Source organism: Lepidochelys kempii, chromosome 21, assembly GCF_965140285.1.
Source record: "Lepidochelys kempii isolate rLepKem1 chromosome 21, rLepKem1.hap1, whole genome shotgun sequence".
Taxonomy (NCBI): domain Eukaryota; kingdom Metazoa; phylum Chordata; order Testudines; family Cheloniidae; genus Lepidochelys; species Lepidochelys kempii.
This window is the reverse complement of record NC_136400.1, coordinates 16,774,880-16,800,734: the sequence shown is the minus strand read 5'-3', so window position 1 is coordinate 16,800,734 and position 25,855 is coordinate 16,774,880. Positions and strand designations below refer to the sequence as shown.

General features: G+C 58.1%; 2 protein-coding genes across 2 annotated transcripts in view; one reads left to right on the top strand and one right to left on the bottom strand.

Annotated features, from left to right (window-relative positions):
* The first annotated feature begins 195 nt into the window (after positions 1-195).
* On the top strand, positions 196-21,676 carry PSRC1 (proline and serine rich coiled-coil 1). Its single transcript, XM_073320472.2, has 7 exons — positions 196-250; positions 11,053-11,109; positions 13,119-13,176; positions 13,891-14,431; positions 15,819-15,972; positions 17,377-17,646; positions 18,356-21,676. Exons 2-7 carry the CDS (start codon positions 11,088-11,090, stop codon positions 18,436-18,438), a joined length of 1,128 nt encoding a protein of 375 aa, XP_073176573.2. The 5' UTR covers positions 196-250; positions 11,053-11,087; the 3' UTR covers positions 18,439-21,676.
* Positions 20,104-25,855, bottom strand: part of CELSR2 (cadherin EGF LAG seven-pass G-type receptor 2) — a 76,618-nt gene continuing 70,866 nt past the window's right edge. Inside the window, exon 35 of the mRNA XM_073320470.2 lies at positions 20,104-25,545. Coding sequence (XP_073176571.2) covers positions 25,518-25,545 — 28 coding nt within the window. The 3' untranslated portion in view covers positions 20,104-25,517. The remainder of the gene's footprint in view (positions 25,546-25,855) is intronic.

The window sequence follows — 25,855 nt, the reverse complement described above, 5'->3', positions numbered from 1 at the left end:
GTCACAGCCAAACCGCTCCCTCCTCTCTTAGGGCGGGGGCGCCGGGTTCCTGACCCGCTTGGGGCCGAGGGGCCAATGAACGCTCGGGTCTGAAACAGGCTGGGGCGGGGCCACCAATCAGCGGGCTGGGCGGTAACGTTGTTATTGTGACGTCCAGGAGGGAGAATTCGAATTTAGCCACGCCCCTTCCATGCCGCGACTCGGCTCGGCTGCGGACGGTGCGAAGGGGGGAAGCGGCGCCGGGGAGCGGGTGAGCCGCGGGCGGGGGCAGCGCCGCCTCCTGCGGAGCCGTAGGGATGCAGGGTGGGGCGCTGGGCTGGGGGGGCTCGGGGGTAGGGGACTGGGCTGGGGGGGCGGGGCTTGGAGGGCTGGGGCGGTGCTGGGCTGGGGGGGCTCGGGGGTAGGGGACTGGGCTGGGGGGGCGGGGCTTGGAGGGCTGGGGCGGTGCTGGGCTGGGGGGGCTCGGGGGTAGGGGACTGGGCTGGGGGGGCGGGGCTTGGAGGGCTGGGGCGGTGCTGGGCTGGGGGGGCTGGGTGGTGCTGGGCTGGGGGGGCTCGGGGGTAGGGGACTGGGCTGGGGGGGCGGGGCTTGGAGGGCTGGGGCGGTGCAGGGCTGGGGGGGCTGGGGCGGTGCTGGGCTGGGGGGGCTCGGGGGTAGGGGACTGGGCTGGGGGGGCGGGGCTTGGAGGGCTGGGGCGGTGCTGGGCTGGGGGGGCTCGGGGGTAGGGGCCTGGGGCTGGGGGGCTGAGCTGGTGGGGCTCTGGTAGGGGACTGGGCTTGGGGGGCTGGGCGGTGCGGGGGGGCGGGGCTTGGAGGGCTGGGGGGGGCGGGGCTGGTCTGGGGGGGCTGGGTGGTGCGGGGGGCGGGGCTTGGAGGGCTGGGGGGGCGGGGCTGGTCTGGGGGAGCTGGGTGGTGCGGCTCGGGGGTAGGGCACTGGGCTTGGGGGGCTGGGCGGTGTGGGGGGGGCGCGGGTTGGGGGGCTGGGCTGGGTGGTGCTGGGGGGCTGGGATTGAGGGTGGGGATTGGGGCAGGGACTAGAGTCACTCTCATCATCCACCAGTGGTGGGCGAGACCCCCCAGGAGGGTTGCGATGACCCACCAGGGGTCCTGGTTAAAACCCAGCCAAGGGACTTGGCCTCCCTGTCGGCCCTTTAGCTTTGCAGGGCGTTGCCCGCAGAGGAGCGGAGCCGGCCCTGGCGAGAGGGGCTGTTGTTACTCAGTTAATTTGTGTTTCAGTTATTCTGTTACGGGGGGGCCATGTTGTATCAGTAGGAGGTCAGGCCCTTAGGCTCAGCAGTAGCTCGCTCCTAGCTTTGGATGCTGGAACTTGTTGGAGATGGGCAGAGTTGGCCTCTGTTCTTCCAAATGTGCGGGGAGATGTTTGACTTGCCCCTGGGTTTCAATGTCCGTGTACCCAAGCCTGGCACCTCTTGGGCATTTGATGCATACCAGGCCCGTGCTGTCCAATGTCTTCTATTTCTGGCTCTGTTTGGGTGGAGAGATCACAGTCTTGGTCATGGCTGAGCTTATACAGCTCTGGGCGGGGCGTTGGGATCCCCAGGGTGCAACCTGGAACTGGGGTCGTGCTGTGCCCCCTTAACTCTCCAGCCACAACTGTCTTTCACATTGCTTTGCTAGTGGCAAGCAGCAAACCCCTCCAGGCGCTGTGATCACTCAGCACAGCCGCATGTTGAGCCCCCACCCAGCTAGATTGCATGAATGCTCCCAGAGCGACTCGCAAATCACACAAAGAAAGGCACCAGCCAGTTCCCCTCAGCTCCTGAGCCTTACACCCCAGAGCTGTACCCTCTTGCCCTGGTCATAAGCCTGGCCAGTGTAAGTTTGTTACCCAGTCTGCCCCTCCCTCAATGTGGAGAGGTCTTGCACTAGTCTTTGTAACCTGAGCTGAGATTTCCCAAGCACTTCAACCAAAACACCCTGTTTTTGGTAAAATATAAAACAGATTTATTAACTACAGAAAGATGGATTGTAAGTGATTATAAGTGGGAGGCATAAAAGGTCAGAGATAGTTACCTTAAGAAAATAAAAGATAAGTGCACAATCTAAATCTTAAACCTTATTACACTAGGCAGCATTTAGATCAAGCAGTTTTCTTACCCACTGGATGTTACAGTTCTTAATACATGGGCCTCTCCCTTAAGCCTGGAGCAGTCTCGTCAGATGAAGTGTTTGTCTTCTCAGTGTTCTTGTTGCTTCCAGCGTAGGTGGGGGAGGAGAAAGGCCAAGGCACGATGTCTCTGTCCCTTATTTTATACCCTCAGTCCATGTGCCTGGAAAATACTAGCCCAGACATGTCCTGGTGGGCTTTGTTGAGTCACAGGGTTGAGCAGTCCACTTGCTGTGGTCTTGTGCAACTGTTGTTGAATTATAAATCCCTTATTTACAATTCCCCTGCTGATTAATGGTTGTTGAACACCCTCCTCTGGGCGGGGATCACCTCCTTCGTATACCTCTAGCAAACTTGCAGCATATTTCAGTATCAACCGTACAGCAAAATCTCAGAACTTGATGCACCCAACGATATATGAACTTGATACATACTAACAATATATGTATTTTGACAGAACAATGGGTTTTAGCAGATCATGACCTTTCATACGATATCCTGCTTGATGTGCTTTGTATGAAATATATTAAAGTTATATGATAGGGGAATATGGGGGTTCCAGGGTGCTGCTTTGAGGTACAGAGTGCCATAGTTGGACCCTACTCCTTCTTTTCAGTCATCCTGTTACCAGTTGCCCTCTGTGCAGATGCTTTGGAAGTAGTGGGGCATGACTGAGAGTATTAGCAGACAATGGGGCTGCACAGTTGCTCCTGTGAGCGCACGTCATCCCTTTGCAGACAGCAGCAGCCCCTAGGCCCAGCGTAGCTGTGTCCTAGACCTGGCTTATGGTAAACACTTAGGTTGACGTAGCTACAGTGCTCAAGGGTGTGGAAAATCCATCCCCCTGAGCATTGTAGTTACAGTGACCTAACCCCCTGGTGTAGATACAGCTAGGTCGATGGAGGAATGCTTGTCAGAGGCAAGAAGTTTTGTGAGATCCTTTTGTTTCCTACTCTTTGTTTCCTATCTTTTAACCAGTTACTGATCCATGGGAGAACCTTCCCTCTTATCCCATGACTGTTCACTTTGCTTAAGAGCCTGTGGTGAGGGACCGTGTCAAAGGCTTTCTGAAAGTCCAAGTATACTATAGTCTCTGGATGTCCATGTGCTTGTTGACACCCCAAAAGTATCGTAATAGATTGGTGAGGCAGGATTTTCTTTTACAAAAGCCATGTTTATTCTTCCCCAACAAATGGTGTTCATCTATGTGTCTGTCAGTTCTGGTCTTTACTATGGTTTCAACCAATTTTCCTGGTACTGAAGTTAGGCTTATTGGCCTGTAATTGCCAGGATCACCTTAGCTGTCTTCCAGTCATCTGATACAGAGGCAAATGTAAGCGATCAGTAGTGTACTACGGTTAATAGTTCTGTAGCTGTAATAATCAAGAAGCCCTATTTTTTTCCCTTATTTGAAGAATTGTGTTTGCAGATGCTAAATGGGGTGACTTCCCAACTATCCACTCCAGCCATAAATCCAGGCTTTTTATTCTGACTCTCACAAATCAGGTGCATCTTATGCTGCCTGTCCAGAGGGCATCTGCTCCTCCTGCCCATTAGCAGCCAGCCAGGAGCTGCTTGGGAGGCTGTTGGAAATGGGCTAACCCAGAGGAGCACTGGAAATCCAATGTAGTAAGATGCAGCAAATGATGGAGAAAAAATTCTTGTGTGAGTGAAGCTGGCGTGTCTTGCCCGAGGGAGGAATAAATGTTTTATCCCTTTTTAGGAAGGGAATCTCTCACTTGTCAAAGACTTAAGCTGACTTGTAAAGAGAGAGATTTGTATCAAGAAGGAGAAGGGGCATGAAAGAACAGAAAGCCAGCTAAGGGAGTAACTGCTTTTCATGGTTCCTTAAGTGGAAATATTGAGCTTTGAAATGATGGGGGATACCTGAGCTCAAACGCACGGACCGGAATGATTGTGTGGAGAGAGGCTGTTCCCACAGCACACGAGCTTTTGAGAGGTAGATACACTAGTGCTGGCAGCCGGAAGGGCAATAAGTGTCCGTAAATTATAATTGCCTCAGATTTGTGTCCAAAAGCGTATTGTGCAAACGCTGCACCACGTCAGGGTAGGCTAAGCCATGATTTACCCCACCTCCTTCAAACTGCAGCTCTAACACAGTTCTGCTTTGAGATCAGAGCTTGCTAGTGGTTAGAAATCAATGGGAGATAGGTGCCTAAATACCTTGATACATTTGTGGAGCTGGGCCTAAGCCCACAAGGCAGGATCTTTATTGATTGTGGTGAATGAGACCAAGCGGATAGACTGATTGTCAGAGCCGCGGTGACAGTTGCACCGCTGGTCATTATCTGAGGCCATCAACACCATGTGACGTCAGTGGTGGGAGATTTTCAAGGCCTGATCCTAGGCAGTGCTCAGCACCATCCCTCAGCTCCCTTGGACGCTGATGGGAGTCGCTGGTGCTCTGAAGCTCTCGGCATCATGCTCTACCCGCAAAAGCCATTCAATTAACAGAGCTGGTATTCAAGAGTGTGACTGCACTTCAGACCGCTGTGCCTGGTCTAGAGGAGTGAGCTCAGGTAGGGCTTGCAAAATCCACTGTGTGGTGGTGACTAGACATCTGGCCTTGGTAAGCTGAGGGTAGAGGGGTCATTGATTTGTATGGGATTTAATTTTTTTTTTTTTTTTTTTTTTAAAGAAACCCCTAAGCTTCTATCCCCTCTGCTGGCAGAGAACCTTGTGACCAGGCCCCAGGGCAGCGCTGTCTGCCTGAGGCCTGATCTGCCCTGCTACATTAGGTTGATGCAAGGCGATGTACATCTGTGCACGTGTCTCCTCTCAAATTTGTCTCCGGCCAACATAAGCAACGCAGTAACACCACCTCCTGGAATGGCTTTGAGCCAGGGTCGCCCTTCTGAGCCGTAGGGCAAGTGTAGATGCTGTGCGACCTGTCGGCCTGAACAGTCCTCCAGCAGCTGTCCCACAATGCCCCATTCCCTGATCACAATTATGAGCTGCACCTCGCTGAGACCAGAAGGCCCCCGCCCCTCTTAGAACAACCTGCCTATTTTTGAAAGGCCTTTTCCTGGTTGCCTGGCTTGGTGAGTAACCCAGCAGCTTCTCCTGGCCCTGTGCGGTGCTCAGGCTCTGCAGTGACAGCTGTGGACCAGCCGGAGACGCAGCCGGAGACCTCTCTGAGCAGATTGCACGGGTACAACTGGAACCCACAGCAGTGCTGTGTGAAAGTCAAGGAACCACCCAGCTGTACTACAAGGCCAGGCAGCACGTGCTCATTCTGGTGCTGAGCCACACACCTGCTGCTTTTACAACCAGCCACCTGCTTGGCAGAGACCCCACCAGCATCCTGCTCACCAGTATGGATACCTCAGAGGAGCCGGAGACACAGATCCCTGCCATGAACAGCGTGGTGGAGGAGGAGAGGGCAGATGTGGCCAGGGGCTCCAGCCATGCTGCGAGTCAGGATCTGTTTGAGGTTCCTCCACAGTCTAGCCAGTCTCGCAGGCTGAGCGCGGATGAGCCTCATGAAGGGGAAGGGACTTTGCATGTCTGTGTGCATGGATTTTCCCTAACAATCTTTAAATGTAAAGAGGGGGCCTAGCCCATCCCCGAATGAACAAGACAAAGCTATCTACTTTCGTTGGTTTGCTCGTAGGAGAAATACAGAAGTAGAGGTAGCACTCCCCTGTTGTTTGGGGGGAGGGGGCGGGGGGGTAGGCAGAGCACTTGATGCGCATAGGGGTGTCCCTATATCCTCCAGAGAGACCTTAATGAAACTTGCATGGAGAGACTTTGTAATCCTCTCCCAAAGATTTCTAGGGCTGGCGGCCTCCCCTCTGCATTAGGACACTTTCCCATGCCAATCTGGGATGAGATCAGCTGGCACCGTGCAGTAAACAGGCTAGTGGCATGCAGGCCTGGGCAGCTTTGGGACTCCAGGAGCAGCTGTGTCACCCTTTTAGGCCTTGCTGGAGCCCTAAGCATAATTAACAGCGTGAACCAGAATAGGCCTGGCATTGTCAGAATAGTAACCCACTGGATGTCAGCTCACCACGTAAGCACCTTCCTGTCTGGAGAGTAGCTATGTAAACACATCCCCCCCCCCCCCGCCCCCGTAGGAGAATGGATAAGGATAAGCAGGTACAAGGGTTAGGGGGGTCGCTAACTACATCTTGAGTGTAATAGGTAACTTGTTTGGATCAGTGGCTAAAAGAAGCAGTCACAGGAGGGGTATCTTTGTGCTGGTCTAGGGGACAGAATCCTGGGGTGCTGTTTGAACCACTACCATTGCCGTGGGCCGACATGCGTTGGTGTACCCGGAGCACCTGTGGCGAACTAGAACTGTGCTTCGTTGGCTGTAAACCTGCCCTAGCGTTTTTGCTGCTGACCCGAGTCTGGGCCTTTCTTTATGAGTGACTTGGAGGTCTGCCGAGTCAGTGAGCTGCGTCCTCTGTGTGTGCAGCTCACACCGGAGCGCCAAGGGCCGCAGCCTCAACCCTCAGCAGTGAGTTATCAGGCAAAATCCACCCGCACTTGTGGAAACCAGCACCAGCATGCAACGCCATTGCCTGAAACTCACGCCCGTGGAATCAGAGCTACAATTCCTTCCCCTCACCCTGCTGGGCAACACTCACCATGACTGGGGCTGGAGAGCAGGGCTGTGCCGAGGCTCTCCAAGTGTTTATAAGAATAAGAGATGAGAGTTACAAAACTTGTTTTTCCCTTTCCGGTGTCACTGTAAATCCAGTGTCGTCCCCCCTATCAGCACCTGCTGCTATTGCAGCCTTGAAGGGTGCCCCATCCACTCCCACAGATCCCCTGACCCTGTCGAGCAGAAAGAGGACTGGGGGGGGGACACGTTGTGCAAATCCTGCATGCCGGTGCTGCATTGTCCTGTGACTAAAGGGCCTGGAGAAGGAAAGAGGAGACAGGAGAGAGGCTCAGGACAAGGAGAGGGAGGTGCACTGGGACGTAATGGGTCTTCACAGGCAGCAAACCCAAATGTAGCTGACCCGTGTTGACCTTCAGGTCCAAAAATCCGCCTCACCACCCTTTGCAGTCCTTGGAGCGCTCCACAGTAGCAGTTCCCTACATCCCCTAACGCACCCCATGGCATCCCAGGCTGCAGTCCTGCCTCTGTCATTCCATGCCATGGGACAGCAAGGAAAACCACAGCTCCACGTGCACTGACCTGTGAGAACCACCGCTGGTGTACACGTAGCCACAACAGACTACGCCTGAGCACTGAAGCGGACAGAAATGTTTGCCGTCTTTCCAGTTGCAGAGTCCCCTCTTGTTACTTTGTTTAAAGTTTGTCTTGCTTTCCTGCTGGTTTTTGATGCACACTGTTTGTTGCCACTCAAATTGCTATTTTTAGAGAATAAAATTCTTTTCGTTCACAGCGGACTGCCTGGTGGTACTCCAAGCGCGCGGTACTTGTAAATGTACTTCAAGCACTACACTCTTCCGACAGCACCCCAACCTCCAGGCCCTGAGAACGATCGAGCACAGAACACTTCTGTGACTGGCCCTCCTTCAACGGTACAGCTCCACACTGAGCGCTTGCAATGGTCCTTATGGCTGACTGTTCAGAGTCAGCAGACAGACTCCCAGATCGCATGCAGCCCCAGCAGGCCTGTCACTGAGATCTCCTGCAGTGAGTCAACAGCACCAGCAGCCCTTCTGCTGACCCAAAGCCCTGTCGACAGTCCTCCTGCACCAGCTGAGCTGGTAGCTGAATCTTTCCCTGGTGCTGCTGAGGTGGCTAGTGTGCAGCTTCCTCTAAGCAGGGGGGTAGGCTGGGTTCCCCAGAGTTGCTATTGGCATTTCAATACCACCACTGGTAATCTGTTGGTCCGGAAAGGAAGTCCATACATTCAGCTTTCTGAACAGTCCTGTGTTCTTAAAGATGCAAGCGTCATGCATGGTCCCTGACCAGCCCACAGAGCTGTCAGAAGTGTCCATGGTGATCCACCCCAGCTCGCGTGACCATAGAAAAGTAGCCCTTTCTGTTGACATACTGTTGGCCACCTATTGCCCCATCCCCTATGTCCTGAACATTGCCAAAAGTTCCTGTCCTGCATAGCAGGAGACCATTAATGGCCCTGCACAGTTGCAGGACAACAGCCCTTACTGTGTATTTTCCACATCCCAAATGATTTCTCAGTGACTCGTAGCAGTCTGGCATTGCCTGCTTCCAGATCGCCACTCGCTTTGCAGCTGTCAGTGCAGCCTTCGTTCTGGTGCCCTTGCGCTGGAGGGCTGGGCAGAGTGCCCCACAGATCCAGGAGTGCGGGGGCCCGGGGCCTCTGAAAGTCCTGCAGCCACTGCTCATTGTCCCAAGCGTGCATTACGATGAATGCCGTCCGTTAGTGCCTGCTTCTCGGGCCCAGAAGCAGTACTCCCCTGTCTGCAGCTGCTCCGTGAATGTCCCCAACAGCCTTGATCTGATTTGCATTATAGCCCTTAGCAAAGTGCCCTCAGAGAAGCCCTTGTGTTGCCTGTTAATCGCAGGAATGTCGTGCGCCCTGTGTGTGCAGCGTCCGTGAGAACGGGGCAGAGCTGGGTGGGCTCCGTGCTTCTGGCAGAGGCTGCAGGCGCCAACAAGTGCTGCGTGGGGTTTTTACAAAGTGCCAACCTGTGCGGGGCTACGGATGGCGTATGGGGCTAGAGAATGTTGCCTGCTGGGAACCTGACCCTGGGCTCCCGCTGATCCCGGGGCTAGTCATCTCTGTCCCGCAGCGCCTGGTGCATGGTGTCGCGACGCGAGCGCTCCTGGCGAGTATACAGCACCAACGCAAGCGGCCAAGTGTGTGCACAGGCTTCGGCAGCTGTATGCTGAGACGTGCTTCACTCAGTTTGTAGCGCGGCCGTGTGGGCACCGGGAACCGTGACAAGGATCAAGTCACTTTCACTTCTTCCACCCGTCAGCCGCAGGGCGCCAGGGAGGCTGAGATGTACCAGAGTCCTACTCAGAGGCTGGTAGAGGAGATGCAGTGTTCAGCACCCTGGAGGGAACTGGGGGTGAGCTGTACCCACCCTCGTTAGGGACCTCCCACCATGTTTCTTAATGCCTCTGGTTTTCAGGGTTACTCCTGTGACGATAGGTGTCTGAGCTCAGGGTCGGGGGTTCTGGAGTCGGTGCCCTGCTCTGCCACTGACTCACTGTTTAGCCTTGGGAAAATTGCTCCCCCCAAGCCGACCTGATAGGCTGAAAGGGTTAGTCAGTTTTTGTCCAGGGCTGTGAATCTGTGCAGTGAGAGGCAGGATTGCCCAGTGGTTAGGACGCTCCCCCTGGGACTTGGGGCATCTGCATCCAATTCCCTGCCCTGCAACAGACTGCCTATGGGACCTGGGGCAAGTCCTTTAGCCTCCGTGGGCCTCTGTGCAATGGTGGGCCTCTGGCAATGGGCTACCACCCTGCCCTGCCTCCTGGGAGCGTTGGAAGGGGCAATATGCTGTGACTGTGAACTACTCAGCGGCTGGGGGCTGGTGGATATCGGCGAGGTAAAAGGAAGGGTTGTGGAGGCGCTAAGTGTCAGCAGAGAGAAAACATCCCAGTTTGCTCAGCTTGTGTCTGTTTGCCAAGGCCAGGAGCATTGTGGATATTTCAAATCAATGCTGCGATGCTCTGCCCGATTTACTTACGGGAAATCGGTGCTGCCAGCCTGACCTGAGTGAGCAGGAACAACGAGCAGCATGGGGGTGGCCTGCGGATGAACGAGCACCTAAAGAGCTCCGCTTCCAGTTTCGGGAGGCTTGTCGGCAGACGTGGGACTCAAACGCTTCTGGGAGGGGGAGTTGCCCCTGCTTATTTTTGTGCTTTTTCAAGTGATTTTCTCTCCTCTGTTGCTGTTTGAGGGCTCCCACAACTGCAGGGGAAACTGATTTACGCAGGGTAGCAACTCCATGCCCGTGAGAACTGTCCGATTGTTCGTGTCTGTAAACGTCTGCAGGGCCTGCCCAGAGGAACGATGATGCACGCGCAGGGCTGGCAAATGCCCAAGCTGGAAAAAACAGAGACAAATGGTTATGTTTAAGCTCCCTAGTAAGGGGTCCTCTTGCCACAGTGGCAGGTGAGGAATGTTCCTGATTGAAGTGATGGCTCATTTGAGAGTGTTCTTTTGACCACAGCATCTCCCAGGATCTTGCTGTATCTCTGTCCACTGGCTGTGAGTTTTCAGGTGGATATGTGTAACGGCTTGGAAGCTGTTACTGCTGATCCAAAATGACCAGCCTGTGGTTGCAATACAGATGCCCCTGTGGCCAGTTAAACCCCCCTTATGGGATGTCTTCTGATATACTGGGATTTCACTGAGCCCACCTGCTGCACTAGCCTGGGCTCTATCTCCCTGTTTTGCTGAATCAGGCTCTCTGGCCGCACACACACACAGGTAGGGAGCACTAGCTGTAGAATCACACAGAAGCTGCAAACAGCTCTCTGTGAGATAAGTGCTGGGCAATTTCCCAGCTGAACCAAGTGCAGCTTCCCTCTGGAAAGTACACCCAAGATGATAATGTCTTGCACTGTATAGAAAGATCTGCACAGCGCAAGCTCATAAAAATTCACCGTTTCCCTCAATGTGAAGAGAGATACGCACAGCTTCTTGCCCCCCCAGTTATAAATTGCACAAACTTTTGTCTTTTGGGGGGGGAGGATTTAGCATCTCTGAATGACAAAAGTTTTGTCACTCAATTGCCAGTGTACACACCCATTGTAATTGTTACATAGTCAATATTCCTAACTTCAGATACAGAAATGATCCGGGCACACAAATTGGATAATTGCATTCAGGAAATCATAACCTTTCCAATGAGACTTTACAAGACCCATCTTGCATATTCACATCATAACCATATTTCTATGAAGAATATGGGGTGTAAGACCTTGCTGTTTGCATAGGGTGGGGTAGATCTAATGCACCCTTTCGCGTGTTTCTCTTTCAGATAGTCCCTGGTCCAGCTCAGTGCTCCCTAGAAAGATGGAGATGGCAGAAGAAGAAGGTAGGGGCTGGAACGTGACTGACAGAGTGGGTTTGGCCTGGTTTTAGGTTCGTTGCTGTGCAGAGAAACTCCGGTAACTTATTCCTGCTGCGGTTCGCCAGGCGACTGCTCCATTGGAGGGAGCTTTTAGCATGTTGGTAAATCTGGAGGTGACTCGTTTGCTTCATTTGGTTTTGATCCCCCCGCTAGCCCCCTAACACGACTCTCTCCAGCTGCAAGCATGTCTGCAATCTCATCATGGCTGTCCTTGTACCCAGAAAGGGGCAGGCCCGGCCCGGTAACCTGACTGAGGGGCAGTTTGGGGCTGCCTGAGAGACTCAGGACAAACATGAGTGGCACCAAACTGAGAGAACAGGCTACTGGGAAATCAGATTGATGGGCAGCTTTGATTTAAAACCTCAAGGTATGTGAGGGTCCCCTGACAGCAACCAACTCTGGGATCACTGTGCAGCACTACTGCACACTACCAGCCAAGGTGTCATGATTCTGGGCTTGATCCTGGTCTCTCCTCAGTGGAATGCTATTGCCTTTGATACCATCGCTCCTGGTTTACACTGGTGCAAGTGGGAGCAGAATCAGGGTCCTGCGGAAAGCGGGGTTCAGTTCCCAGCTCTGCACAGACAAGTCACCGAGGGCTGGTGGTGTAATTGTAGGGGGTCCTGACCCAAAAAGGAGTTGTGTGGGGGAGAGGGCGGGGGAGTCACAAGGTTATTGTAGGGTGGGTTGCAGTTCTGCTACCCTCGCTTCTGCAGCGTCTTCAGAGCTGGACAGCCAGAGGGCGGCAGCTGCCCCCTCCCTGTCCTCTACCTTGACTCCAAGATCTTTCTTGAGCGCTGACATCATTTTGAACGTAGACCTGGGATTCTGGTTTCCGATCTGCATTGCTCTGTATTTAACAACACTGGATTTCATTGGCCATTTTGTTTTCCAGCCATCCAGTTTAGTGAGAGCCTAAGTTCCCCCTAAGCCGTGCGGCCATGCAGCAGCCTATGAAGCGTTGCTCAGGCTGCGGCAGGGAGAGGTGCCCCTCCCCTGACGCCAACCCAGCTCTGGGCCTGCTGCAGCTGGGGCAGAGGCACCCAAACCCAGCCAGGTGTCCCAACCCCGGCCTGGATCTGTGCGGCTGGGTGAGAGGCGCCTATCCCGCGGCCCCAGCCCAGGTGCAGCTGCTGGGAGAGAGAGCGGGGAGGGCCTCTCTTCCTGCCGTAGCCCCGGGTCAGCCTGCACCCCAAACCCCTCATCCCCAGCCCCACCCTGGAGCCCACACCCCCGCCGCAGCCCTCACCCCCCTGCATCCCAACCCTCTGCCTGAGCCCCTCATCCCCAGCCCTGAGCCCCCTCCCACACTTCGAACCCCTTGGCCCCACCCCCGCCACATGGATTTGGTTATGCGCACCAATATGGAGGTGATGTGTCCCATGTCACCGCCATAGTGGTGCACATAACAAAATTCATTCCACACACGGACATAAATTAGAGGGAACACTGGTGAGAGCCCTTTGTAACTCTTCGCTGTCAGCTTTAAACTAGCAATTTTGTATCATCTGCAAATTTTGCCACCTCATTGTTTATGCCTTTTTCCAGATCATTTATGAATATGTTGAATAGGACTGGTCCCAGAGCAGACCCCTGGGGGACACCACTATTCACCTCTCTCCATTCTGAAAACTGACCATGTATTCCTACCCTTTGTTTCCTATCTTTTAACCAGTTACCCATCCATGAGAGGACCTTCCCTCTTATCCCATGACAGCTGACTTTGCTTAAGAGCCTTTGGTGAGGGACCTTGTCAAAGGCTTTCTGAAAATACAAGTACCCCGGAACCCCTTGTCCATGTTTGTTGACCTCCTCAAAGAATTCTAGTAGATTGGTGAGACATGATTTCCCTTTACTGAAACCACGTTGACTCTTCCCCCAACATATTGTGTTCATCTTGTGTCTGATAATTCAGCTCTTTACTATAGTTTCAACCAATTACCAATGAATAATGGATCAATATTTCTTTCCAGATATAAAATTTATCACCGATGAGAAGTTTGACTTTGGTCTGTCTTCTCCTTCAGACAGGTAAGATTGAAGGGCCAGAACCTCAGCTGGTGTCGGGCAACCTGGCAGTGAAGCCAACAGCTGAATTACACCAGCTGAGGGTCTGGCCCAATATCCATTTCCCTTAAAGGTTTCTGTCGTTGTGTGCACTGAAGGGCCCTCCCAGGTTTCTGATCACGCCGATGGTGTGGCGTGAAAGCCTTCTGGGAGGGCAGAGCTCTGTGACGCATTAGTCCATGTCCCTCCCGCCTCACTCCGCGCTGGCAGGTGTTGGGCCTTGTGGCTCTGGGAACCTGCGACGGGAGGAGCGAGAAAACCAGGCTTGTGGTGCTTCAGCCTTAACTTGCCAAAAAAGCTAGGTCCAGCCCCGCGGATCATTCAGCCACAAGCATCCCTCTGGGCCGGCTGCTCCCGGGCGCGGAGCCTGTTAACGCAGAAGCAGGCCTCCTGTCTTCGGGGGGCCAGTCGTGGCCAACAGTTGCTGGATGAGGCCCTTGAGTGGTAGATCTGGTTGGCCTCTGCAGAGCCATAAACGTGCCAGGTCAGATACATACGAAGGGCAGGGCAAATCCCTCCCCAAGGCGGGTCAGCCAGGTTCTGACTGACTCAGTTAGTAACCAAGGTGCAGCTGGAAAGACAAAATACTTCCCTGCCTCTGGCTGTAGCATGAGCCATGTGGAGCTGGGCACTCTCTGCTCCATCCAGGCTCTGGTAACCGTGGCTTTGCCCCCACAGCCGGGAGGAGGAGGTCCAGCATGTCGAGAGGGGCGTGGCACAGGGGCTCGACCTGAACATGCAGGAGAGGGAGGACACGGGCCGGAGCAGAGAGTGCCTGGCCCGCTGGAGCCCACTGAGTGCTGAGAAGCTGGAGGAGATCGTGAAGGAGGCCAACTGGCTGGCCGTGCAGCTGGAGAGGTGCAGCCTGCGGGAGAAGGAGAATGCCAGGGCCAGGCTGCTGGGAGACACAGCGCTGGGCCCAGCGGGGGAGCCCCTTGTGTCCATGCGGCTCCCGCACAAGGAGCGGGCGAGCCCCCGGAGCCCCCGGCGCGAGACCTTTGTGGTGAAGAACAGCCCCGTCAGGGCGCTGCTGCCCACCGTGGAGCCAGGGACGCTCCTCCCCCCGGGGAAAAGCCCCTCGCCATGTGCCAGAGCAGCACCGACTCCCCCCCGCCTCCGACACAAGCTGGGCAGCTGCTCCGCTGGCAGCGAACGGCTCCGTAAGAAATCCACCCCCAGCAAGGGCCCCGCTCTGTCTCCCACAAAGAGAACTGAGAAGGTAGATGGGCCCCTGAGAGGGGGAGGTGCTGGGGGGCCTGCGCGGGGCTCTATCTTCCATGGCCAGCTCTGGCGGGGGTTAGTCTGGAATCCAGCCTCCTGCCCACCCTCCCTCTTTCCTGCCAGAAGGGGGAAGGAGCATTCTCCCCTATCCACCACGAACCACCTGATCTGCTGCTCCGTGTCTGGGTCTGGTGCTGCCCAGCGCTCCTGCCAGGACCCAATGCTTGTAAATTTCTCTGCTGCCCAGGTTCCCAGTAGCAGCCATGAAACTGACCAGAGGGGTCTACTTTCAGAGGGCAGGTGCCTGCAAAGAGCTTTGAGCAGCAGCGCCGGCCCGTCTGTCTGCAGACTCAGGCAGGCAGCGCTGCACCCAGGTCATGTGAGGGAGGTTTGGCCTTCCAAGCATAAGATCAAGAAACTCTGGTTCAACAAACGAAAATTTGAATTCTGCCTAAACAATTGGCTTTGGCCCAGCCCTTCCCGGAGGGAGAGCTCCCGTTTGCCCGTGGCAAGTCACAACTTTCCCGCTGTGCAAACTGCTGTCAGCTTTCCCTCCTGTAAAGTGGAACCAGCCCCCCAGCATGAAACGTTCACTTCTCGGTGTCCTCAGGTTGGGGTGCCCCCTGCTGGCCCTGGGGCTGAACTGGGGCATCCCATGCAGGAGCTGGGCTCGTGGCAGAGCCTCTGGGGGACCTGTTTGAATGGTGCAGGCAGCAGGTGCTAACGCGCAGGGACCCGTGTGGGGCATCAGGTGTGGGCTCTCCTGAGGCCCTGGGCTCACATCGCTGCTGGGCTGTCGGGATTCCCAAGCTGAGTGGGGCTGGGCCAGGTCAGCACAGGGGTGCGGGACCTCTCAGGAGCACCGAGGGGCTGCAGGAAGGTGGATTCTGGCGTCTGAGTCAGTGTGAGGCTAGAGGGCGCTGTGCTGCGGGGGGGGCTCAGTAGGGGGCGCTCTCTCCTATGCCCCTAAGGGACGCAGCTCAGTGGGAGGCTATCTCCCCTTGCAGTCAGCGCTGACCCAATGCCCCAGCCTGGTGCCAGGGGCCCTGTGCTGCTACACGGGGCTGTCGTTCAGATGGGATCTAACCTGCAGCCTGGCGCCAGGAGCGGGACCTCCAGCACCCCGCACAGATGGCAGCAGGGGACGCTTGTCGTTGTGTGCTGCCTCCTGACCTCCCACAGAGCTACAGCTGGAGACCGTACTCTCCCTCCCCCGTCTGCTGCGGAGCCTTGTCCTGCACCCCCCCCGGGGGCCGCCCGACCCCCAGGTTATTGCTCTGTCAGTGTGAAGACTCAGGCTCCGGTCAGGGAGAGGCAGGTGTGCTGATCTCCGCTGTACAGTGCGGCCCAGGCTTCACCTCCCTTTATCCCTCTTGCCGCACTAGCTGAGCCTCCAGGACCGGCCGCCCAGCTGTGCATCACCTGCCCGGGGAAGGAGAGAACCAATGGGCCCCAGGCCATCTCCCTCCCAGCCCCGCCCTGCCCAAGAGCCCTCGACACCCCGCAGGAGAGCGGAGCCCCTCCAGGAAGCAAGTGCAGGTAACCGGGCTTGCGAGCAGACTGCTGAGCATGGGGGTCGGGGGCTGATCCTGCTCGCTTCACCTCATCTGTGGGGGGGATCCAGGGGTCTGCATCCCCTGTGTGCCACCAAGCCCTGCACCGTACAGCCCGTAGTGGGCACTGGGGGCAGCGTGGCCCCACGCAGAGGAGCAGGGGCTGCTCCTCCCAGGTTCAGCTGTAGCCCATCGGCTGTGCTGCCCGTCTCCTTGTGGGGGAGGATTCGGGATCCCAGTGTGTAGACGTCCCAGGCAGCATGTGTCCCCGAATGGCCCCCATGCTGGATCTGTGCCGTGTGTTTGCAGGTCCCTGTTGCTGCCCCTGCCAGAGCCGGCCTTAGGGTGTCTCGGCCCTTCCTGCACGCAGGGTCCCCGGGAATCCACTCCCACCCTTGGGCGGCCCTTCTCCTCCAGCAGGGAGGCAGCGCCCCCTAGTGCCCTGCTCTGGGAGGGGCCTCCCTCCAGTGCGGAGAAGAAAACGAAATGGGTTTTTATGCCTGGAAAATAATTGTCATGCCAAGCGGGGTGGGCTGGCTGGCACCGGGCTGCCCTCCACCATGGGCCAGCTCCAGAGGAGCGCTGCTGAGCCATCAGAGCCAGGAACAAGCCTGCACTTCCCAGGAACCAGCCATCAAATCAAGTCCCTCCAGCAGCCCAAAGAGTCAGCCCCAGATGTCGCCCCGGTCTCGAGTCAGCCACAGCACTTTGTGCTGGCAGTTGTTGGCAACCACATTTCGTGGCTCGGAGACAGCCAGGGCCAGATGTGAGGATCCGTCGGGTGCTGGGCCTTGAAGTGCTGTGGCTCGTGGCTGCAGAGGTGGGAAGGGGGTGCAGAATCGGACCCCAATCACTGTCACCTGCAGCCGCTGGCGAGATTGGCTGCTGTCTGGAGTGGGAGCTGAGGGAGGGCAAGGGAAGATGGGGATTGCAGCAGTGGAATCAGTACAAACATGTTCAGACCCGTAAAGTCCCCCTGGCTCCTCCGGCAGCGATCTGCACGCAGCGATGTCTGGCCCAGGAGCGGGATCGGAGGGTGTGGGGGGAGTCCAGGGCCAGGCTCGGGCTTTAAAAGCCAGTCAGCATCCACGACTGCAAGCAGGGGCAGTAACAGTGGGGCCCCAGGTGATGGGGGCTATTGACAGAGCCCTGAGGGACGGCGAGCAGGGTGGGGAGGGGTAATCTCCCTGAGCGAGATTGAGCAGGGGGGAGGGGTAGCAGCAGGGCCCTCCAGTGACTGGGGGTTGAGGGGGTGGCAGAGCCCCTGAGGGACTGCGAGTGGAGGTGGGAGTAAGAGCCCCCCCACCCAAGGAAAGGGGAGCGGGGGGCTCTCTTGGGACCTGCCTGAATACAGCCCCATCAGCTCCTGCTTTCCTTTCTGACCCGTCAGGTCAGGCTAAGGCCTTCAGGGGCGATGCTCCCCAGCTCCCAGCCAGCGCCAGGCCTGCCCCCGGTGCACCTGCCCACCAGACCCAGGCCAGGAGTATGGCTGCCCCTGTGCCCACGAGTCGCCGCCTGGTGCCCAGCAGCATCCCCAAGCTGGCCAGCCGCGTCATCGTCCTGAGCAGGGCTGCCGTGCCCGGGAGGCCCAGCCAGCCGCAGCCCGCAGGCCGTGGCTCAGCTGGCAGGAGAGTGCTGCCGAGCGCAGCCGGACGGAGAGGTGAGAGCTCCGGCGGGTGCAAGAATAGCACGTTGCTCGCCCCGGGGTGGGGGCTGGGACAGACCCACGGGGAGCTCCCATGTCCTGCTTGCACTGGGCCTGAGCGGGGCAAGACTCTGCATTAGCAGGGGGCAAGGCAGCCCTTCCCTGGGCAATTAGTACCTCCCCCATAGACACCACCGAGCAGTGCCTGCCGCCGAGCCAGCCCGGCTATGCCCGGCCTAGCCCAACGCCGCGCCCCCCCCGCTCGAGCAGGGCCGTATCCCCTAGTCCTGCTTTGACTGTTGGGAGCTGGAGCCGCTTGCAGAGTATGAACGGGGGGGGGGGGGGTGGCCTGCCCTGACCCCTGGGGTCCTGCCCCAGGCTGGAGCTTTCTGGGTGCACACAGCTCTAGCTGGGCTGCCCCTCCCCCCAGGACAATGGAAGCGTCTGTGTCTCTGCATTGTTACAATGGTCTAAGCGGGCGGCTCGTGCCCTGATGCCCATAGGATGCTGTTCGGTGGCACCTGGAGCTGGATCTCCATCTCCAAGCAGTGACGCTGCCTGCCTGTTACTGCCAGGTTTGCCAGAACCTATTCTCTCACCTAGCCCAGGCCATCTGGTGCTGGATGAGAGATCTCGGCAGCCTCCTGTATCCTTGTGCCCTTGAGGCTCAGATGCTCCAGCTGGGCTGGGCTGCGCTTCCTGCTGACTTTCCCTTTGCCCGCAGGCCCCGGCCCTCAGCGGACGGCCCCTCCAGGAAGCAGGCTGCAGCCACCCCGGGAGGTGACCTTGCCCAGGTCTCCGAGGTAAAGCTCTCCCACTGTGTGGTGTGTGAGCCGTATGGGAGCAGAGCTGCAGATCAGAGCAACCCCTGCAAGCTGTTTGCCCCAGGGCTGGCGCCGTCTGCAGGTTTCCTACGTAACTGCACGGACGCTTCAGGAGCAAGGCTGCCCCTGTCGGTGAGAGCAGCATCCTTGGTTACCAGCCACCTCCTGTGGCAGGAGCTGTCCGTCTTGCCCTGTGTGCTCTGCAGCCCATCAGTGGCCGTCTTGTACATTAACCCCACAGCCACTTGTCCTCCCCGCAGGCCTGGGGCTGTTCCCTGCACTAAGGGCCCAGCACCCCAGTTGGGCCAGGTTTGCAGCAGGGCTCCGCATGGTGGGTGCTGAGCTCTCTAGAAAACCTGGATCCATATCGTTCCAGCACATGGGCTTTGGTCTTTAATCCTTCTCCACCCGGCCATCTGCACCCATTGATGGATGTCTGACACCCGCAAGCCCACGCGGCCTGCCTCACGCGGCTTCCTGCCGTGACGCTGGGCTGTGATAAAACGGTTTGAGACCAGACTCAGCCAAGACCCCGATCCTCCTCATGCTGGCAGAACTGGACTGACCCTTCACCTGCCCGCAGGGCATCTGTTAGCAGCACATGTCAGCTTGGAGGACACGGGAAAACTCATGGCCGCCACCTGCTAGGCGGGCAGCCTGAACTCCCCGGTTTTGAGCCTCTGCTCGGGGCGGGGGGTGGTCATGGTTAGTTTTACTTTGTTTTTTAGTTCGAGGAGGGGGAAATGCTGAGCTTGCGTGGTGCATGTGGACTGAGCAGGTTGCTGGACCGTACCGGCTGCGCCTGATCTCACGTGGCAGCTGCATCCCTACGTATTCAGGGGTTGTAGACAGTGGGCCAGGAAACGGGGCTTCCCTGGAAAATCAAACTCCAAAATAGTTTGATTCTGAAATGCTGCCACGGTGCCTTGTGGGAGTTTTAGTTTGGGTGCCTTGTGTCCCCATTGTCCTCTAAAGGTTGGGCTCTCTGGTCAGACTACATTTCCCATGGTGCACCATGGAAAGGGGAGGCAGTGCCTTATGGGAATTGTAGTTTGGGTGCCTCACACTCCTAATCTCTGTGTGCCAGGCTCCCTGATTGGATTCTGTCCAGGGGCAGCGAGTTGTATGGGCCTGTGGTGCCCAGGCTCGAGCAATATTCAGGGCCTGGGGGCCAGGTTCCACCAACGTTTGGGGCCGGGTCTCACCCCTCCCATCTCCAAACTCCCTCCCAGAGGCTGCACCCCTCACCCCCTCCTACACCCCCAGCCCAGAGCCTGCACCCAGCACCCAAACTCCCTCCCAGAGCCTTAGGCAGGTGGGGGGTGGAGTTGGGGGGGGTTCTGGGTACCACAACCATTTCTACAAACCTGCTACCCCTGATTACGTCTCCATTACATGCTCTGGCCCTTCATTTGCCATCATGTATGGCCTCCTCTCACCAAGAGGGGAGACCATGGTGGGAAATGTCTCAAAAAGCTAGATTACAATTGGAAAAGGTTCAGAAAAGGGCAACTAAAATGATTAGGGGCATGGAACAGCTGTGTGAGGAGAGATGAATAAGACTGGGACTGTACAGCTTGGAACAGAGACGGCTAAGGGGGGATACAGTAGAGGGCTATAAAATCATGACTGGGGTGGAGAAAGTGACTAGGGAAGTGTTATTTACTCCTTGTCATAACACAAGAACCAGGGGTTACCCAGTGAAATGAATAGGCAGCAGGTTTAAAACAAACACAAGGAAGTATTTCTTCACACAATGCACAGTCAACCTGTGGAACTCTTTGCCAGACGATGTTGTGAAGGCCAAGACTATAAGGGGGTTTGAAAATAAGTTCCTGGAGGATCGGTCCATCAATGGCTATTAGCCAGGCTGGGCAGGGATGGTGTCCCTAGCCTCTGTTTGCCAGAAGCTGGGAATGGGCGACAGGATGGATCACGTGATGGTTCCCTGTTCTGTTCATTCCCTCCGGGGTGCCTGGCGCTGGCCACTGTGGGCAGACGGGACAGGGGCCTGGATGGACCCTTGGTCTGACCCCGTCTGGCCGCTCTCATGGTCTTAGCCCTGCCAGGGAGCCCAGGCAATAGAGGAGACCAGGTGCATGAGGCCCTGCGACTGCATTTCAGAATCAGAATATTTAGTTTTGGGGTGAGTTTTTCAACAAAAACTGGAAAATTTATTTGGAAATTAGACACTTCACCCCAAATTCCTGTAGCTGAAAACTCGAGTGTCTGACAACATTGTTTTTGGCGGACAGAGGAGCGGGCTCTGGGCAGCTGGCCCTGGCGGGCAGCTTAGGCCCACAAATGAGCTGGGTTTCCAGGGCTGCCTTTGCTCCCGCTGTGGGCTCCTTCCTCTGAGCACGTCTCCACGATTGCAGTGGGGCTGGATCATCCTTCCCGCCCCAAGGGCCTTGTTCCCTTTACGTTACATTGCACGGGCATAAAGGTCCCAGCGTGGGGATGAAAATCCAGCGGGCGGCAGAATCTGGCCCCAGGTCATTGTTATTTTTACCAACCCAGCAAAACATCCGTGTGTGTGTGTGTGTGAAACAAATCTGTGAAAGCTGGGCCAGATCCTCAGCTGGTGTAAACTGGTGTCTCTCCATCAGCTGCAGTAGCTACCTCCATTCCCTCTATTGTAACGTTAACCCTTCCCCCTCCAGCACTCCCAGCACGTGCCATGAAGCTGACCCGCAACCCGTCAGCCTACCTTCAGCCTGAGCAAAGAACCCCACTGGGGTCACGTGCTTTGGGCTCCTTCCCCCGTCCCCAGATGGCAGCACAGCTGGGAATGTCCCTTTGCTCTGCTCTGGATTCTTGGGGGGGGACTAGGATCTTGTGTTAGACAAGACCCTCTTGGGCGGCGCAGCAGCACCCCCCAGGCTCTGTAAGTGGGGCCTGAGCCTCGGAGAGGCCCCAGAAGGTAGTATCTGAGCCGAAAGCAGCTGTTCTTGGGAGCCAGCTGGAGCCACCTGGGGCCCGATCTTCAGAGGGGCTGCAGGTTCCCAGCGGTTCAGATAATCTCCCCTTTCCCCTCCCCCATGCTTCAGGTGGGTCTGCAAAAGGTGGCCTTGGTGTGGCACTGAAATGCTGTGAACTGAGCCCCGTGGGGCAGCTGGACCCAGCTCCCTGGCATTAGTGTTGTTAAGAGGAGCTGTTTTTGTACTCTGTTTGTGGGCATTGAAACACGAACCCTTGCCGGAGGGGTCGGCTCTGTACCCGACTCTCTCTCATACACTATTTTTAAACAAACCGGGCGGCTGCTGGTCTCTTTCCTACAAGGCAGCGGCAGGGCTGGGGCGAGAACACACAAGCTGAGCAGGGCCCTGGCAAGCAGAGTCCAGCCCCATGGAGAGGCCCTTCCCGGCCAGCCAGGTGTGGGAGCTGGGCTCTGGCTCCCTTTCCTTGCAGCGTAACCGCCCTCTGCAGGCCTGGGAGAGTCGGGCCCAGGACATTACTGCAGGAAGGGAGCTGCTGGGGCTGCGCTGAACCCTGGGGCCTGGTCACCTGGCACACGTGCTCCTGTGAGCAGAGCAGCTCCTGTGTGACCGTCGCCTGCCAGCGAAGCAAGTTCAAGCCCGATGAGCTTAGGCCCCCAGCAGGTTCTAGGAACCCTCCTGAGCCTTGGGGGCGCTGCTGCTCCAGCTCCCTGCCCACCCCCTGACGTGATCTCTTCTGGCAGCCCGGGGCCTCCAGGTGCTCTGCACACAGCCCCATGGGGAGCCAGGCAGCGGGGCCCTGAGCAGGGCCAGTGGGGTCTTTCCGTGGGAGTCAGTGATCTGTATCAGACCTAGTGTGACACTCCCAAGGTCACCCAGCAAGCCAGTAGCAGAGGGGGGAACAGAACCCAGGAGTCCTGGCTCCTAAGACCCTGCCCCAAACTCAACCCTCTGGACCCCACTTCCCTGCAGAGCTGGGAACAGAACCCAAGGACCCTGCCTTTGCTCTGGCCCTTCCAGGGGCTGCTGGGCTGCGCCCTCCCCGGGCAGGGGAGAAGCTTCAGCATTGGCCAAAGTGGCCTCTCCGCCAGGCCAGCTCTTGGGTTTGAACTGACACAAAGGCTGAGTCCTGCGGTAAAACAACCCACCTGGGCTGCACCCTCGGCGGAACGGGATCGCCCTTGTGGGCCCCACGCCTCGCAGGGGGCTCTGGCAGCCAGGTGCCTGGCCAGGCCTGCGCCCACTCAGCGAGAGCCTGGGTCCAGCTGATGCAGGGCTTTGGTGACACAGAGGTGGGGGTGGGGTAACTAGATGGGCCTGGCCTTGCTCACAGGTAACCCCAGGGCAGTGTACCAGGGGGCTGGGAGCAGAGCCGGGGGCTACCACATACACTACAGGCCCCCCCAGCACTGGGCTCAACGAGGGCTGGCGTGTGAGCCCAGCGCTAGAGCGGCATCTGGGCCTGAGCCCCCCCGGCTGCGCTCATTTACACCGGCTGAGGCTGCGTCTGTGTGTCCCAGATCCTCAGCTACCCGCCTGCCCCCCGCAGTGGGCGTCCAGGAGCCGAGGGCAGCGAGCAGCCAGCCCAGTGCATGCGTCTGCCCAGAGCTCGTGGGGTTAGTGCCAGAGCCCGGCGGTCGCTCCTGCCACGGCTTTGCCCAGCTGGCCCCGGAGCACATGGATTCACGCAGGAGGCCACAAGTCGGGGCTCAGCTGCTCTTCACAAACAAAACTCAGACCCGGCAAGGGACAGCTGCAGCCTGCTCCAGCCCAGGGGCCCACAAAACCAGCATGGAGCCAGCCATGGGCTGGGCCTGTCCCTGCCCCCCTGCACAGCATGTTCTTGGTGGGAGGCAGGGCTGAGCAAATGTGGGGTCCAAGTGAGGGGGTCTGTGGGGCAGTGCACAAGGATAACACCCCCAGCCCGGGGTGGGGCCTGGCTGGTCTCATGGCACAGGACAGCTCCCCCTTACGCCCGGTGATTGGGCCCTGCCCAACTACACCCAGACCAGCTCCTGCCCAGCCCAGCCATGGGGCTGGTAAGCCCCATGAGGTGTGATGGTGGGATTCTCACCTCTCCCCCATCAATATATGATTCTCCAGCCCCCATTGGTGGTACCGTGCCCCTCCTGAGACCCCCAACAGCTCTGCCCTTCAGCACCTGCTGGGGGACCCGGGACCTGGCTCGGTGAGTATGGGGGGCCTAGATGGGGCATGGGGGATTTTACCAGCAGCAGGACCCAGTTGCAGCTTTACAAAGAAAACCCCAGGAAGGGTTCAAACCCACAGACCCCTGCTGTCCTGGGCACCGTGGCGAGCGCCCGGCAGGTTGGGGGTCCTTTGTGCAGCTCGGGAGGGGCTGAGTGCCTGTCCTCAGAGAGCAGTGTCCTACACTGGATGCCCCCAGATTCCCGCCACCCCCACCCTGCTGCACCGGCTCAAACCCCGCTGCGGAATGAGGCTGCAGCACGCGGCCGGGGTCAGGCTGGTTTTTTAAATAAAAAAGCGTCCAGCAAGCGCCATCAAATTGACAATTACACCAGAGTCCCCAGCGGTGTCCCGTCCCCCTGCGCAACACCTCCCCATCTGCAGCAGGCACAGGCCGGCCATGGCCCAGGGGCTGGGGACGCACATCAAAACGCACTTTCCAAAAGCCCTGGTGGGTGCCACCTGGGCCAGCACTGGCCGGGGGGGGCCTAGAAAACAAAGGCTTTGAGGCAGAAAGGCAGGTGTGGCAGGGCCCTCGCCCAGTGGCACAGGAGCCCCTCATTCACTCAGCATCGGGGGGGTTAGCCCTCCCCCTTTGTGGTGTGTGTGTGCGGGGTGGGGGGGATTGTACAGAATAATCACAGCCTGGCCCACACAGCTGCAGGGGTCTCTCCCCCCGCCCCCCCATCAGCCTTGGCTAAGGGCCTGGCGCTGCCAGTGGGGGCTTGGCAACCCTGCCAGTGTAGCTGGCTTTAAGGGCTTGAGCCCATAGCAGTCCAGGAGCATCTTTCCTGGGATGCCCACCCCCACCCCCACGGGCACCTGGCCCATCCTCCCCCCCCAGCTGTCGCTTGCCATGGGTGCAGAACGGGGCCCTCACCCGGCTGCCCCAGGGGCCCTGCCCCGAGCCCCGGGGCGTCGTGCGGCACAGCAGAGGCAGAGCGTGCTGGGGACACAGCTCTGGAGACAAGGGCACGTTTCAGGCCCAGCACCACCATGGCAGCGTGTTCAGGCATGGGGCTGGTTCACTGTGGGGCCAGCCCAGCCCCCCACCTCATGGGGGCCCATGGTGAGATCCTTGGGGTCTGGGCCAGAGGCTCTGGGGGCACTTGGCCCTCTGCCAGGCAGCCCCACATGGCAATGGCCAACCCAGGGCTGTTTTAGGGGCTGTGGGGGACTACCCCTCAGCAGGGCAGTGGTGGCCGTGGGGAATAGGGGCAACTAGCCCAGGGGCCCAGTGGCAATCGAGACCGTGCCTGCAGGGCCGAGGGGCCACGCTAGCGGCTCTGCACAGTGACTGTCCGGCTAGCCGCCTGCCTGCAGCTGGGGCAGGGCCAGCGTGGGCCCAGCGCATTTGCCAGGAGCCGAAGTGCAGCTGTTAAGTACGTCCATGGTCCAGGCCCCCACCCTACTCAGCACTGGCCAGCAGGGGACTGCACTGGGCACAAAAACCCGGCGGGTCAAGGCGGCGCCCTGGGTCCTTTCGCTCCTCGTTGAAGGGTCAGTGGGGCACCTGGCAAGAGCGTGGGGCGATGCAGCTTGTGCTCCAGGCGGGAGCCCCGGCAGCTGGTCCCCAGGATGGAGGGTCCCCATTGGCTGGCGGCTGGTCCCGAGGATGGAGGGTCCGGATGAGCTGGTTCCCGGGGCAGAGGGGCCCTTTCGGTTGGCAGCTGGCCCCAACGCAGAGGGACCCTGGCAGCTGGTCCCCATTGGCTGGTGGCTGGCCCCCGGGGCAGAGGGGCCGCGTCGGCTGGGCCCCGGGGGCCTGCTCAGATGGAGGTCTCGTCGCTCCTGCTCAGTGACCAGACACACACCGAGAGGGGGGGAACAAACACACAGACGTATGGTCATGAGCAGCTGGGCCGGGCCCCCGGCAGGCTGGCCAGGCGGGCGGCAGAGCCACGTGGCGCACATGTTAATGGAGGAAATTAAAGAACAGAAATCTGGGCGGTTGGGGGCAGGAGACAGAGAGGGGAGGGGGGGGTTAGTGCGAGAGTGGAGAAAGCAGTGGAAGAGTTAGAGACGGCGAGCGCCAGGCAGGGTCTTGCCCCCACCCCGAATCAGCCCTGCCTAATTGGGGCCCCAGACTCCCAGCTCAGAGCCCTGGGCTCAGCCCCAGGCCGGCTGCTCGGGGCGGGGCAGGCTCCCAGTGGCTGGGGGCAGCTCAGCCCGTCCTGTGACTCGCAGGGGGCGGCCGAACCCCGCATGGAATTGGGGGTGGGGGGAACTGAGGCTCCGGCCACACAGCCCAGT